General features: G+C 38.0%; 1 protein-coding gene across 1 annotated transcript in view; it reads right to left on the reverse strand.

Annotated features, from left to right (window-relative positions):
* Window positions 1-216: 216 nt before the first annotated feature.
* The window catches only part of PheRS-m (Phenylalanyl-tRNA synthetase, mitochondrial), a 77,500-nt gene continuing 60,341 nt past the window's right edge, over window positions 217-17,375 (reverse strand). Inside the window, exons 4-6 of the mRNA XM_067134859.2 lie at window positions 14,557-14,717; window positions 7,472-7,594; window positions 217-642 (exon numbers count right to left, since the gene is read on the reverse strand). Of these exons, the coding sequence (XP_066990960.1) occupies window positions 475-642; window positions 7,472-7,594; window positions 14,557-14,717 (452 nt within the window). The 3' untranslated portion in view covers window positions 217-474. The remainder of the gene's footprint in view (window positions 643-7,471; window positions 7,595-14,556; window positions 14,718-17,375) is intronic.

The following is a 17,375-nucleotide window of genomic DNA, read 5'->3' on the forward strand; positions in this document are numbered from 1 at the left end:
AATATAGAGTCACATCTCTGCTATCCCTAAACTTAAATAAGTTTCAAGAAATTCTGTTAAGCCATTTTCCTGTGATGTGACAGACAGACAGACAGACAGACAGACAGACAGACAGATAGATAGGAGATATATATAGATAGCCAAAATTTGAGATGTACCTACTTTTGTATACCTAATCAGAGACAAAAATGAAGTATGAGGTAAAAATTTGAAGTGTACAAACAAAATTATAATTTTATTTATATATATTAGATACACATCATTTTATATACATTTTTCTACAGTGTAAACCATTAATTGTACAACTATCCAACATACAGTGAAGGTTTAGAAACAAGTGGCATTCATATTGCACTTTTACTATAAGTTGCTCAAAGTATGTTGAAACACACTGATACAAAAGAATAAGCAATGGATTTCCAACATAATTCACTCTAAAAAGAAGAGTAAATATACCACATGATCATCATAACATCATCTGATTTTCACATGCAGGTTTTCAGTTGCAGCCTTTTCAATTTCTTTGTGGACAAGATTTACCTCCTCTTGAGTTAATGTCTTTTCCATGTGGCGATACACAATGCGGTAGCAATGGCTTGTCTCTTGCCGCTTTGGATGGGTAAATTCGTCAACCAGGCAAATCTAGGAAAAATCAAAAAGTAACTCATTAAATTTATAAACTATAGAATTCTTTTTAAAGAGACAGAAACTTTTCTTGTGTGTTTGTCCCAAATCACTCCTCTTCATATTCGTTCACAACACCAAAATACTAACAACCGCAGGAATATGCAATAGTGAATAGGGCCTACATCCCTCATAGGGTTAGAGCTAAGAAGGGCATCTGGCTGTAAAACAGGGCCAAATCCATATGTGCAACAACAGTTCTCGCCCGCGACCCTACCACTGTGTGGTAAAAGTGGTAGAAAAAGGATTGGGATGTAGGCAGTCTGGCAAGCTTGCAGTTGTCTTTTTGTATGGAATCTGCCTCATAACACATCACACCAAGGGTCGATAATCCCCATGCTGTGCCCCTCACAACAAACAATCATCACCATCACTATACATTACCAAATAATTTCTGATTTGTTTTATGGAAGTCCTGTTCATTCATATTAGCACAGCCTGCTGTGATGTCCTTTATGCCTCGGCAGTTTGACAGATCTTACGGAAGCTAGTGAATGAGAGTTGTGCTGTTTCTTGTCACTAGGAGCTCTGACTGCCGTACCCTCCTAGAAGTGCGCGCCATTATATTACGGTGAGGTTTACTCTGATATGAGTGTTTATGAAGCAGAATTTTTGATATTTGAAAGTTTCTTTATTTTAAAATCTATGTTTCTCTGTTCTTTTGAAGGTTAAGTTAAATAACTACGATTTTTTCAACAGAAATATTCTAGATCATTTGTATTGAATTTTTCAGGCTGTTATCTATACTAATAGTGATTACTGTATATTATGTATGTCACATTGAAAATATACAATCTTTTTTTTTTTATATATATATACAGATGGTATCCTGTTGCGTTCCAATTCTGTAGGAATAAAAACCTGAAAACTAACGGTACCGGCATGTTACCATGAATTTCCTGTGGATCCGGAAATGAAAACAAAATGGCTAAAAGTGATTTCATGAGATAAGTTTGAGCCAAACACAAAGTCTAACTCATCTGCAGTTTGTAGCGAACATTCTTTGGAGTACAATTATTATTACAAGCCAAATCTTGAAATTCAAGTTCTAAAATCAAATAGTGTGTCGAGTATTTTCCCAAACTATCCACCCTCATAAAGTTACTACAGTAGTAATACCAAAAAGGAAATTAAACAAGATGTGCTGCGAGAAACAGAAAACAAAACTGCAGTCCTGCCCAGGAACAACACAATATAGGTCTACTTCTTGTTCGCTAAACGATGCTACAACCCTACAAGGGAATGACCAAATGAACTTCAATTCAGTTGCTGTATAGATAAAGGAAACTACTGGATAGAGCCAGATGTGATCCCACATTTCCAACAAAGATTACTGCTGGGGATGAAAGTTGGTGTTACCCGTATGACCCCCACATGAAGTGTCAAAGTGCAGAATAGCGGAGTCCTGGTTAAACCAGTCTCAAAAAAAGCCAAATGTCAACCATCAAGAACAAAGACAATGTTGATCGCATTTTTTGACAGCAAAGGGTTAGGGTTGGGATCCTCACCAAGAATACCTAATAAAAGAAATAGATAGTGTGCAGAGGAAAGCAGCAAGATTTGTAACAGGGGATTTCAGGAGAAACAGTAGTGTATCAGAAATGTTAGAGGAACTTGGGTGGGAAACTTTAAGTAAGAGAAGGGAGAAAACTAGACTTATAGGATTATATAGAGCCTATACAGCAGAAGCAGCATGGGGAGAAATCCGTGAGAGGCTTGTTGGAAAATAATTATATTGGCAGAACTGACCACAAGTATAAAATTAGAAGGAATTTTAGCAGAAGCGACTGGGCTAAATTCTCATTCATTGGGAAGGGCGTGAAGGAGTGGAACAGTTTACCAGGGGTAGTGTTTGATCCTTTTCCAAAATCTGTACAGGTATTCAAGAAGAGAATAAACAGCAACAGGGAAAATAAATGAAATGTTAGAGGGCATTCGACCAGTGCAGGCTATTGTAAATAAAAAATGTGTGTTTAAAAAAAAATTTAATTCCATCCCCTGGTCCATGGAGTTTGGACAGCCAAAGTAGGGGACTGCCTGTAGGGGTGAAGTACAGTGGGGACTTCGAGGGCCCTGGGACCACTACAGTAGCCGTGAAGGCCCTTCAGGAACTCTGAAAAGTGGCGGCAAAAGGGGGCTCTGGTTAAGACGCAGCAGGTCGTTATGCTACTTAGGTTCCAAAATGGGTAAAAAAAAAAAAAAAAAGTAAATGCAATGTAAATTTTAATCTTATACCAGTTGCATAGTATTATTTGAAGTAATTCCACATCTATATATATAAAATAGCTTGTCATGACTGACTGACTGACTGACTGACTGACTGATTCATCATCGCCGAGCCAAAACTACTGGACATAAAGAAATGAAATTTTGGGGTTACATTTATATTAAGATGTAGGTGCTCGCTAAGAGAGGCTTTTTGGATATTCCGTCGATAAGGGGGTGAAAAGGGGGGTTAATTTTCAAAATAAGAATATCTGTATCTCAAAAACTTAAAGGTTTAGAGTAATAAAAATTGGCATTTAGAACCTTCTTTAAAAATAAGGAAATACGTATTTCTTTGTTTTCAGAAAATCCCAATAGGAGGGGTGAAAAGGGTGAAAAAGTGGTTGAATGCCTTTAATCAGGATACCGGTAGTTATATCTCAGAAACTGAAGATATTACAGACCTGAAAATTGGTACATTTTATCTCTTTTAAAAATAAAGAAACATGTATTTTTTGGTTTTTGGAAAATCCAATTAATGGGACGGTGAAAAGGGGGGGTGAATTTTTAAAATGAGTGCATCTATATCTCAAAACGTTTAAAGTTTACACATGAAAAACTTGGTATTTAGAATCTTCATTAAAAGTAAAGAAACACGTATTTTGTTTTCGGAAAATCCCAATAGAAGGGGTGAAAAAGGGTGAAAAAGGGGTTGAATGCCTTTAATGAGGATACCTATATCTCAGAAACTGAAGATATTACATACCTGAAAATTGGTGTTTGAGATCTCCTTTAAAAATAAAGAAACACATAATTTTTTGTTTTTGGAAAATCCAATTAATGGAGGGGGGTGAAAAAGGGGGTGAATTTTTAAAATGAGTGTACCTATATCTCAAAACTTTTAAAGTTTATAGATTTAAAAATTTGTATTTAGAATCTCCTTTAAAAATAAAGAAACACGTATTTTTTCTTTTCGGAAAATCCCAATAGGAAGGGTGGAAAAGGGTGAAAAGAGGTTGAATTCCTTTAATGAGGCTACTTACATTTCAGAACCAGAAGATATTACAGACCTGAAAATTGGTATTTGTGATCTACTTTTAAAAAAAAGAAACAAGTATTTTTTCGTTTTTGGAAAATCCAAATAATGGGGGGTGAGAAGGGGGTTAATTTTTAACTTTAAAAGTTTACAGATGTAAAAATTGGTATTTAGAATCTCACTTAGAAATAAAGGAAGACGTATTATTTGTTTTCTGTAAATCCCAATAGGAGGGGTGTAAAAGGATGAATAACGAGTTGAATGCCTTTAATGAGGATACATATATCTCAGAAACTGAAGACATTACAGAACATAAAATTTTTATATGGGATCTCCCTTAAGAATAAAGAAACACGTATTTTTTTCTTTCGGAAAATCCAATTAATGGCGGTTAAACAGGAGTGACAAATTGGGGTGAATTTTTTGAAAGACAATATCTACAGAATATCTGAGAAACGTAAAATGTTACAGACGTAAAAAAGGGTATTTGGAATCTCCTATAAATGTAAAAGAAACACAGGTGATTTGTTTTTGGAAACTCCACTTAAGGGGAACTAAAAAGGGGTGAAATTTTAAAATGAGAATTTCTACAGTATATCTCAAAAACTTAACATGTTACAGAAGTGAAAAATGGTAATTTTTATCTCTATTAAAAATCAAGAAACGTGTATTTTTAGTTTTCGGGAATACCACTTGGGTGGAGGGGGGGGGGGGTAAAAGTGACTGAAAATGGTGTTGAATTATTTTAATTATGCTACTGATATCTCAAAAATGAAGATGTTACAGACATGAAATTTGATATTTGGAATCTGCTTTAGAAGTAAAGAAACACGAATTCTCGGAAAATCCAATGAAGGTGGGGCGGTGAAAAATTGAAACATTAATTGACTTAATGGTATGAGAATACATACATCTAATAAAAATTAAAGTTGTAACAGACGTGAAAATTGGTATTTTGATCTCCTTTAAAAAAAAAAAAGAAAAGCGCGTTTGGGGGGGGGGGGGGAACCATCTTGGGGACGGGAGTGAAAAGGAGTTGAATTCCTTTCATGAGGACACATAAATAAAAACTGAAGAAGTTAGAGTCATGATAATTGGTATTTAGAAGATCCTTTAGTATTAAAGAAACAAGTATTTTTTTGCCGGAAAATTCACGTTGGGGGGGGGGGGGGGGGAGTGTGAAGGGAAGTGAAAAAAGTGAATTATTTTTATGGGGATACTTACATCTCAAAACTGAAGCTAATAGACGTGAACATTGGTGTTAGGAATCTCCTTTAAACCTAAAGAAACATGCCTTCTTTTGATTTTTTTTGGGGGGGGGGGGGGTAATAAACTTAACGGCGGTGGGGTGTAAAAGGAGGTGAGACCAATTGATTTTACTGTTCATAATGTAGGCCTACTTATAAGGAGCCTCCGTTGCTCAGGCGACAGCGCGCTGGCCTCTCAAAGCTGGGTTCCGTGGTTCAAATCCCGGTCACTCCATGTGACATTCGCGCTGAACAAAACGGAGGCGGGAGAGGTTTTTCTCCGGATACTCCGGTTTTCCCTGTCATCATTCATTCCAGCAACACTGTCCAATATTTCATTTCATTTGTCATCCATCGATCATTGCCCCAGAGGAGTGCTTCGGCAGCCGGCACAATTCCTATTGTCGCCGCTAGATGGGGCTTTATTCATTTCCATTCCTGACCCTATCGAATGACTGGAAACAGGCTGTAGTTTTTCGATGTACTTATTCTGATCATAAACCTATCATTTTTAATCTTTCCTGGGTTCGTTTTCAACAGCCATCTTTTCCTTCGGAGAACGTTCTTAGATTACAGTAGATTCTTTGGCATTTAAATAAAAATGTAAACATATTTGAAATAAACGATAGGAAAGAGATTGACCGTCCGTTCACTTCTATAATAAGGGCAATAATGCACGGAAGTATGTCATTCGTATCGCCAGAAATCCCGCACACTTGCCTACGCGCGACAATGGTGCTGGTCACATTATCAACAATGACAATGGAAGCAGATATAATTTACTGCCAAGTAGCGGTCTTGCATCTTGCTGTGGGGTCCAGAACATCTAATAATAATAATAATAATAATAATAATAATAATAATGTTCTGGACTGTCGTCAAATGTGTGGACCATGCTGGAATCGGGTCCTGGACGAGTAATGACTAAGAATGCAGTCCGGCCGCGGTTTCAGCACCGACAAGGCACCCAAGACGACAGCACGCCGGAGCTCCCGAAGGATCTGATCCATATTAGAAATGCTATAGGAAAAGATGGCAAAGATTTAGGGACTTAACTTACCAGGTAGAGTACCTGGACCTAGCCCGGCAAGTACGAAATCGATTGCAGGAAATAAAGATTGAAAGATGGGAGGAAACTTGCCGTAATCTATTAGAAAACGAGTCAGATCGCGAATTTTGGCGGATTATCTCAGAAAAACAGTCAGATCGTGAATTTCGGCGGATTATATATCTAAAACAATAAGTATTCAATGATAAATTTCAGTATAATACCGTAGCGAAGCACGGGTATCTTGCTAGTACTGTATATGAGTTGACTATGTTTGTAAGTATAGGAGATATTATAAGTAGAATTTTGTAAACAATATAAATTTATTAAGGATGATCTGTTTGTTTAATAGAAAAAAATTGTTAGCATAAATTGTATATTATTGTATTCTAGAAAAAAAAATTCTTCTCTTGTTAATTTAAAATTTAGTGCTTGACAATAATGTATTTTAGTGTACCATTTGCCACCAAGGTAGACACCTCATTTGCAAATAAAGAGATTTTGATTTGATTTGATTCACCATGAGTACGTTCCACCAGGTAAAACAGTGAATCAAACTCTTTACACTGAAGTCTTGAAACGTTTGTGACAAGCAATTCGACGTCGCCGCACTGATTTGTGGCAGTCGAAGGACTGGTTCTTACTGCACGACAATGCAAGATCTCACACTGCTTTACCTGTTACTGAGTATCTGGCAAGACATTCTGTAACTATCGTCCCACATCCACCATATTTGCCCGACCTCTCGCCTCGTGACTTTTTCTTGTTTTTTCCTATTAACACTGAAAACTCTTTCTGTGGGAAAGTCACTGTCAGGTACACTTAATACTGCAATAATACAACATTACATTTTATAGTGGAGAAGAGCAGAGTACAGCTCCTTCATTTACAATGAATTTCACAATGCTCTTGGGTAGTAAACTGAAGTGATGACTGAAGTATTGTTGCCAACTCACAAGCATTGAAACGAGGAGGATTGAGCAGTAATCTCGAAACATCTTTTTTCCTTCTTCCAGTAGAAATTATTTTTTCGTGATAATGTCGCTACTCCGTAATAATTTCCCTTTTGACCATAATTCCGTAAACGTGAGGAGAAACCTGTAATAATTACGGATAATCCGTAATAGTTGGCACCTCTGCGTCCAGACAATTCAATCAGATAGTGTACATACACACACACATATACACACACACAAGATGTAGCTACGTAGTACTCAATATCTTTCAAGAAGTTTCCTGATGCAAACATACCTGTTCCACTAAATCTCCACCAATACAGCGCACAAGATCATAAAAGTCGTTTGGAGAATAAGGATGGTCTTTTGGCAACCAGAAACTGATATCATTTTTGCACTGAGGATATATACTAACAGGCTGAAACAAAAATAAAAGTTGATAATTATGAGCTACTTTTTAACATAACAATACTTTTTAACATAACAATACAGAACATTTAACCATTTCACCATCTGATAATGGAGCAAAGTCTCTAAAATACATAGTGGAGAAATTGTTTGATAAAACTTGTGACTGGTAACAGTTTTTATTATTTCATTAAAAAATGAGCTATTTTACTTGCCATTTATGGCATAAATGTGATTAACAATAAAACAGCAAGACCAAAAATGTTCATAAGCAAAAGACAGTCACTAATCACTAAAAAACTCTTTTTTCACTATTTGCTTTAAGTCGCACTGACACAGATAGGTCTTATGGCAATGATGGGATAGGAAAAGTCTAGGAATGGGAAGGAAGCGGCTGTGGCCTTAATTAAGGTACAGTCCCAGCATTTGCCTGGTGTGAAAATGAGAAACCATCAAAAACCATCTTCAGGACTGCTGACAATGGGGTTCGAACCCATTATCTCCCGGATGCAAGCTCACAGCTGCATGGCCCTAACAGTGTATTTGTACCATAAATACACTGACAAATTGTTTTAAACTCAGAATAGTGATTGGATTCATCCCTTGGCAGTCTGATTCTGTTCTTACATACTGTACCAGGAACTGTTTTAGCCAGGTACATTATTCGAAAGGTTACTGGAATATTTGGAAAAGGACAGCAGTAATATGTGTTCATGTGCCCGACATCTTACGTGAGCTCGATACGAAGTTCCTAATGGCAAGCAGGACAGGTCACGAGCGATGAACCTGCAGGTGACGTCAATGCCACATGTCGTATGCCTTTCTCTCGAATGTACGAGAAAAAAAATTAACTAACTTTTTAACCAATGAAGATACAGAAATGTGACATACCTCATCGTGTAGCTAGTGTTCTGAAGGCAAACATATGTCAATCTCAACCAATTCCATCAAGGCGTGCTAAACTGAATAACCTCTCCCTGCTGGTTTCTCCTAAGGGAGTCAGTAATTCTGAGGGTATGTCATCAATTCCCAGTGCCTTGTTCCTACTTAGGTCTCTCAGAGCTCTGTCGAATTCTGACCTTCAAATTGGGTCTCCCATTTCATCAGCATCAACAACCTCTTCTTGTTCCAGAACACTATCACCTACTTCTTTACCTGATACAACTGTTGGGTATGTTCCTGCCATCTTTCTGACTTATCTTCTTTCCCTAGAAGTTATGAAGTTATCTTCCATCTGAGCTTTTAATATTCACACACCTACTTTTCCTTTCTCCAAAGGTTTCCTTGATTTTTCCAGTATGCAGCATCTACCTTTCCCAGGGTCATACAACCTTCAACATCCTTGCATTTCTCTTTCAGCCATTCTTCCTTAGCTGTCCTGCACTTTCTATCTATTTCATTCTTTATTCGCCTGTATTCTTTTCTGCCCTCCTCATTTTTTGCATTCTTGTACTTTTGTCGTTCATCAATCAGGTCTAGTATCTCTTGAGTTATCCATTTTCTTAGTTGATCTTTCCCTTCTCCAGAATTTTTCTTCAGCAGGTTTACTGATCTCATTCTTCATGACTGTCCATTCTTGCTCTACTGTGTTTCCTTCAGCCTTTTCATTTAGCCCGTGTGTTACATGTTCCTTGAAACAACCCCTCACACTATTTTCTTTCAACTCGTCTAGACCCCATCTCCTTGTATTCCTTCCTTTCTTCAATTTCAACTTCAGATAGTATTTCATGATCAACAGGTTGTTGTCAGATCCCACGTCTGGTTCTGGGAAAGTCTTGCAATCCAACACCTGGTTTCTAAATCTCTGCCTAATCATAATGAAGTTTGTTTGATACCTTCCAGTGTCTCCAGGTCTCGTCCATCCATACAGCCATCATTTGTGATGTTTAAACCAAGTGTTAGCCAGGACTAAATTGTGATCTGTGCAGAAATCAACCAGCTCCTCTTTCATTCCTTTGCCCCAATCCAAATTCTCCTACTGTATTACCTTCTCTTCCTTGGCCTACCACTGCATTCCAGTCACCCATCACAATTAGATTCTCATCACCTTTAACATATTGTATTAAATTCTCTATCTTCTCATACTGTAGCAGGAACGCACGGTACATGCCATATTTATTTAGAGTGATGTTGTATACTCATCACGCACGCGAAGAACTCCACGCTAGATGTATTTACATCTGCCAGAACGAGCGAGCATGAGAGTTAAACAGCTGTGAGTGACGTAGATGCAGGAGCGAGGTAGACTAACCAGCCCAACTCATCAACTTGCCTCATGACAAGGACTGGATTTCTGGAACCACGAATCACACATTCGAGAACTTTCAATTTAGAGATTTAGAAAACTTATTTAATAATGGTTGTATCCTCTTGGGAAATACACCATTCCATAGCCAATTACAAGAAAGTCTCCAATATTGCATCTCAAAAAAAAAAAATATATCCCTCAAGGGATTTTAGAGTAAATCTGCCTTAAAATAATCACGTCATCGTATGGTGTGTAGGCCTTGACCATATAAAAGGCGGAGCTACACAGCAATAGACAAGCATTCTTCGACAAGGGCTCTGCATGGCCAGACCTTCTGTTATTCTGTCCATCAACAGCAGAGTCAAGTGACAACGTAGTAATTATCAAGCGTGACGTGTAAGTTCTCACACCGAGAACTGAACTCAGTGTAATTCTCAAACTACGCAACTTACTTTTTCTTTGGTCAGAAAACAAGTGAAGTGTTTAACTTATTCCATTGCTATGCAAGTGTTAAAACATTATTTCAGTAACTGTGATATTTTAAAGTTATAGTGTTAATCTTAACTGGATTTGAAATGATTTCTGTTCATACTTGTACATAAATAAATATAAATAAATAAATTAGCCGTATGAATCCCCTAAGGCCTATGGCCTCCTGCAATGCAGGGACAGTGCTCAGTTTAGCTTATCAGGTGAGCAGGTCCTGAAGAGCATTAATATATTGGTTAATCTGTAGTTTGTTTCATGATAACGTATTACCGCATATTGTACACTTGTGTAGTCTCACCCCCCGAGTGAATGTAATGGTGTTTTTCTGGAACAACAATTCGCGAAAACGCACTGTTGCATTAATGACACGTGTACACTTTTATCCCAGGGAGGATTCAGGTTGCTTCTAGGTGAAAGCGTAAACTTGCACTCTTCGTTCTTGCATAGCTGCTTCTCCGAATGTTGTAGACGTTTCTTGTAATTTCTTGACCTTATCCTCTGTTGAAATTCTCTTGACATACATTGCAAGTGCATATCCTCCTTCCACTAAGTGTTACGTGATGAGTTATCATATCACTACTTCATGCAAACGTCTGTCTGTTTGACATTCGTCTTGCTATTCTCCCGAGTGCACAGAAGATGACCATCACGGTATCCTCTTCGTACAATATAATTACTTCTAAATATTCTTCAGTGACTTTATTATTTTACGAGACTCACTGTGCTAAGAATGACTAACAAGTTATTATTGATTTCATCGCTATTAGCAGTGTCTTACGGATAAATTCTTAAATAGCCATTTTTGTGTCAAGTGCGACAATATTATTATTCGTAGTGGCAAGTAACCACAGACAGTGCACTACAAGCGAACCTTATTTAGTTTCATCAGTTTCAGTGGTAAATCACCATGAACTGTGTTCCATCATTTAATTTCTTAAATCAATGCTAGTCGCATTTACAACTTTTGAAGTAAAATTCAATAATTTCTATCTGCAAGTGTCAAGTGAAGTTCTGGCATACTTCAAACTGTGTGTTGTGCGCCTACACCAATTAAAGTCAGTTTTTGGTGTCAAGTGATTCTGAACATGCCAGGGGACTGTACGAATGTGGACACTCGTATAAAGTTAAGTCACGAGTGATTACCCCACATCAAGATCGCCGCAGACCTTTGAGATATTCGAGACCTTCAGGAACGATGTTCGAGTCTAATTCCATGGTGACGAGAGGACCCGAGAGTACGAGTTCGTCTGGAGAACCATTCGGGAGGACGATTCGGGAGATGGCAGTTCACTGCACCAAGGTAATATGAATTTCTATTTGCCAATAATTTTGAATAAATTGAAGTTTTAAAATACATCTTCACTTATTGTAGATAGAACCTATCCTCCTGTACCAAGCCCTAGCTATTTTTGCCTATGAAACGTCATGAGAACTTTCACCCATGCTCTTTCAAATAATATGTTAGTACGGGCTATCTTTTACTGGTACAATATATTCTTCCGAGTTCTTCATCATACGCTGAACTAGTAGGCATATAGATGTGCACTATTGTGGTGGGCATTGGCTTGGTGTCTATCTTGACCACAGTAATCCTTTCACTATGTTGGTCTTAGTAGCTTATCCACCGCCCTATTTTCTTATTCATTATTAAACCTGCTCCTGTATTTCCCCTGTTTGATTTTGTGTTGATAACTCTGTAGTCGTGTAACGAAAAATCCTGCTCTTCCTGCCAACGTACTTCACTTATATCAACTACATCTAACTTTAGTCTACCCATCTCCCTTTTCACATTCTCTAACCACAGGGATTCAAACTTCAAACATTCCACGCACCGACTCGCAGAATGTCAGTATCCATCTTAATGATGATTCCCCCCTCTCGTATAGTCCCCACCCAGAAATCCAAAGGGGGGACTATTTTACTTCCAGAATATTTTACCTGGGAAGAAGCTATCATCAGTACATCATTCATACAGAGAGAGCTACATGTCCTCGGGAGTTAGTTACGGCTGTAGTTTCCTGCTGCTTTCAGCCGTGTAGCAGTATCAACACAGCTAAGCCATGTTAAGTATTATTACAAGACCATATCAGTCAATCATCTAGACTGCTGCCCTTGCAAGTTCCAAAAGGCTGCTACTCCCCTTTCGATGAACCATTCATTAGCTTGGTCTCTCGACAGATACCCATCGGATATGGTTGCACCTACGGCTCGGCTACCTGCTTCACTGGGGCACGCAAGCCTCCCCACCGTGGTAAGGTCACATGGTTCACAGGGGAGGGATCCACAATTATAACACCTTAATTAATAGGTGCCTGTACTCCATAAATGAGCTGTAAATCGGAATGTTTGGTTTTTATTTGTATATAAACCGGAATATATGTTTTTGTTGTATATAGGGTAGAGCACAGCATGTGACAATTGTAAAGTTCTACAGACAATAAATAAAAACTGAATTGAAATTTATGTTTCCAACCATACCTCATCCAGGCTAACATGAGATGAATAAAGTGTTCTGACAAGTGACCCAGGATGCCAATATTATAATTAACTAATCACTTGTGAAGGTATAGCCCTCCTACTTACCAGCACAATTCCAAAGAGATGTTTCTGACCTCTTTTGTTTACCTTAATTTTATGACCAGAAAGACCCTTGCAACTGGATGTTTTGTGCCAATTCATTTATTCATGGTGCACTAGTAATACTGTTTGCCTCAAAACTCAAGCCAATTTTGCAATACAGGAAACACTAGCAACGTACACATGATCATGCCCTGTTCAAGTTCGTTTATACAATTTCACTAGTCTATGACACTCACACATCTGATTCATGTAAAACACAGAGTGGGGAAACATACATGTTACCTTGAAGTGTAGTTTTGCATCAATTGTCTGTCCCCATGACGTATACATGTTATTTGCTTGCCATTGCTGATCCACTGAACATTCAGTGTACTTCAGGTTGTAAATAAAACTAACTTTTGGGGAGGCTTTCCTCAATTAGACCACAACATTACAACACCAGTCACAGCATACTCTAATTTATATGAGTTCAAGGCTGATTCATTTAATCGCTCTTTCACCATTAAATATTAAGGTACTTGAACGCCTGGGTGTGAGATGATGATGATGATGATAAACAGGATGATGGCGTGTGGGCTTTGAAGAGGTCTGGTGCAGATCTTTCAAGTTGAGCCGTTTAAACGACCTGTGCATCTGTGAAGATTGGGCCCTACCTATGATGACTTCTAATACTGAAGATGGCAGACACACCCAACTCCCGAGCTAATGGAATTAACCAATGTAGACAAAATAATGAAACAAGATATTAGGATCCACCTATTGAATACTAAATTAGTATTCAAGTCACCCGTGGGAGGAAATGGAAAGATCTACACCGGGCAAGCCAAACATGTAATTTAGTATTGGAATAGGTGGATCCTGATATCTTGTTTCATTCCTTTGCGAATCTTCAATCAATACGGACCATAAAAATGAAATTTTTGACGTTAAATAACCAATGTAGGTTAAAATCCCCGACCCAGCTGGGAATCGAACCCGGGATCCCCTGGACCAAAGGCCAGCATGCTAACCATTTAGCCATGATGATGATGATGATGATGATGATGATGATGATGACGACGACAATGATGGCGATGGCAGTTATTCACAGTCATGAGAGGTTTTTAATGATAATTTAGGAAGTAGTGATTGCAAATGTGTCTGTTTCAGAAGTTTTATGGATCAGTAAAGAGTGTTGTCCTCCAGATCTTAAAAATATAGGGTTAAACCTGGCAAAGGTAGGTGGATTCATGTCTTAAGATGTTGGCAACACAAGCAGTGTTTATCGATCAAAATGAATTAAAAACTTGGCAATAGGTCACTCAACAGATGGTGTGAACTCCTAAGAATAAGGAGAAGATAAGAAGAATATGACCTCAGGTACCACTTGCAGGCATTTTTATTTTATGCCATTTATGCTGCTTACATGCCAATTTCGATGATCCATTTTACTCCACCAGATGACAGAGAAATCAGAACCATTAAATCATCACCCAGTGTAGAGTATCAAAAGTTAAACAATCCGGTGTCGAGTATCAAAAGTTAAACAATTTAGAAAGAATTTTTGTATTTCATTACTATTAAAACAGACATCAGTGCCATTAAAGTACTGGTAATTATTAATTACTATTAACAAATATGATCACTACATAATAAACATTTAAGAATGTAACTACCTTGTACTTAACTGGGGTGTTAGGGTCTGAAACATTGAATTGAGAAAGAAACCCAGGGTCAGTGCTCCAGAACAAACGGATGTCAGGAATATCATACAAGCACATGGCTAACCGCTCCAAGCCAAGACCAAATGCCCAACCCATTCTCTCAATGGCACCAGCTGGGAAAAAAGAAAAAGAAAAAAAAAAAACCTTATTATTCAAAGAGAATATTAGAAAAAATATTCTGAGGTTATGCATTTAACATCCTTACAATGACTATGAAATACTAGTGCCACAAAATGGAGTTCTTAAAAAATAAATCTACTGCCACAGGTCTCTTGCATTTATTATAGTCATTTACCCTGCCTGCTGCTGCCCCCATAGTAATCCCATGGCTTCAACATCTGAATTCTTCATTACAATCACACAGTATTCTACCATTCACTACCAAACTGTAAACTTTTTTCTTTTTCTTTACATGTTGCTTTACATCGCACCGACACAGATAGCTCTTACGGCGACAATGGGATAGGAAAGAGCTAAGAGTGGGAATGAAGCGGCCGTGGCCTTAATTATGGTACAGAAGACAGGTGTGAAATGGTGTGAAAATGGGAAACCACGGAAAACCATCTTCAGGGCTGCCGACAGTGGGGTTCGAACGCACTATCTCCCGATTACTGGATACTGGCCGCACTTAAGCGACTGCAGCTATCGAGCTCGGTAAACTGTATTTCTAACCAACCGTGTGCTAATTCCTAATGCAACTGTGTTCAAGGTTTTTTAGCAAGTTACTGTTCACCTTCGTGTATACTATAGCTTCCTGTCACACGATCTGTCTATGTTACGGCACATGTGGTGCTACTTAGAACTTCCTGTGACATTAGCATGCCTGTGATTGGCTTTTCCTTCTTCACCGCTCTGCTCTCAACTATTACATAAAATCAGCTTCATGGTCCGTATCGCACTTCAATAGATTCACAATTAAGTATTTATTTATTTTCCACCTAGTCGATACAATGATTGCTTAAGGCAATTTTTAATGGTCAAAAGTGGTACATGTTTCGTATATTATCAACATCTTCAGCCACATAACACTGTTTAGATGAAAAATATATAAAATTGACAAAGTAATGCTTTAGGTCACTTCCTCTAAAGCATTACTTTGTCAATTTTATATATTTTTCATCTAAACAGTGTTATGTGGCTGAAGATGTTGATAATATACGAAACATGTACCACTTTTGACCATTAAAAATTGCCTTAAGCAATCATTGTATCGACTAGGTGGAAAATAAATAAATACTTAATTGTGAATCTGCTCTCAACTATGCGAGAATAATGTCTTAAATTTGTCCATCATCTTGTGCACTGTGTTGGAGTGAGAGCCTTAGGATGACATTGGCAAGAGTTAACATACGACTGTCCTTCAAATTTGACTTTCTTTCTCGACTAAGTTCTACTGCAGTGCCCAGCCATTATAGACTTCAGGCATGTTTGTTACAATTCTCTACAATTTATCTTAAGAACTTTATTTGTTCCATAAGGGAGACAGTTACTTTCAGTCTTAATTGAAATTTATGTTTCCAAATCTCCTCGCTATTCTAAATCATGTTTGAGGCATGAAATTTTTCTCTATCCTTTCTCTATCCTACATTTAGTAATTTCCTTACAAATTGTAATGTATGAGCTGCAGGCCCCTACTTACTTTCATCGAATATAAAAAATTAAGAAAATTTTGTATGAAACAACTATCTCCAGTGCACCTGTCCCTGATGGCCTAGCTCAGCGGAGACGCTGCGCGGTACGTCCGAAAACCAAATATGGCTAACAAAATTATCATACAAGACCGGGACAGGACCTGGAATACATATTTGTGAATGAGAACTCGGTAAGATAAAGGGGGTAAAAACATAATTTATTTCATCAAAAACATAAAGGAACTATACCGCAATGGAAACTCCAAATTATATATTAAAAAGAAATTTACAATATAAAATTCGACACTAAATGTCATTCAAAGCATATCGGTCAAGAAGTTCAATAACTTCAGAAACATGAAATCTGCCTATCTATAACGGAGATAAGTCAACTGCGATTAGCCCGCAGGCTGCAATTAAAATCTGTCTCTTCCATAAATATATATCATGATCGATTTGATGTTGGCCTAATTACACTAATTCCGAATTTGTTGGATATAAACATATAAAAAAGAACCCTTTGTTTGGGACTGGCCCTATATTTACCCTCCAAAAAGCACTGATACACATGGGCATATGACAGAGGTTTGAAAACCTCGTAATTCAACTTCAGCCAATGGGCTGTGGAATACTAACCAACACAAATAATCGATAACATATCGCACACATAAGACACATATAAACAACGAACCCAAATAAACTACCTCTGTTACCCTTGCTCAGAGAAGGCGAAGCTTTATCTGTCCCTGTAACAATTTTTTTTTTTTTTGCTAGTGGCTTTACGTCGCACCGGCACAGATAGGTCTTATGGCAACGATGGGAAAGGAAAGGTCTAGGAGTTGGAAGGAAGGGGCCGTGGCCTTAATTAAGGTACAGCCCCAGCATTTGCCTGGTGTGAAAATGGGAAACCACGGAAAACCATCCTCAGGGCTGCAGACAGTGGGATTCAAACCCACTATCTCCCGGATGCAAGCTCACAGCCGCGCACCTCTAACCGCACGGCCAACTCGCCCGGTCCTGCAATAATTAAGACGGGAGTTCCTCAAGGCAGTATTATTGGACCTTTATGTTTCTTCTATATATCAACGATATGTGTAAAGAAGTGGAATCAGAGATAAGGCGTTTTGCAGATGATGTTAT

This window comes from Anabrus simplex, chromosome 1, assembly GCF_040414725.1.
Source record: "Anabrus simplex isolate iqAnaSimp1 chromosome 1, ASM4041472v1, whole genome shotgun sequence".
In the NCBI taxonomy this organism is placed as follows: Eukaryota; Metazoa; Arthropoda; class Insecta; order Orthoptera; family Tettigoniidae; genus Anabrus; species Anabrus simplex.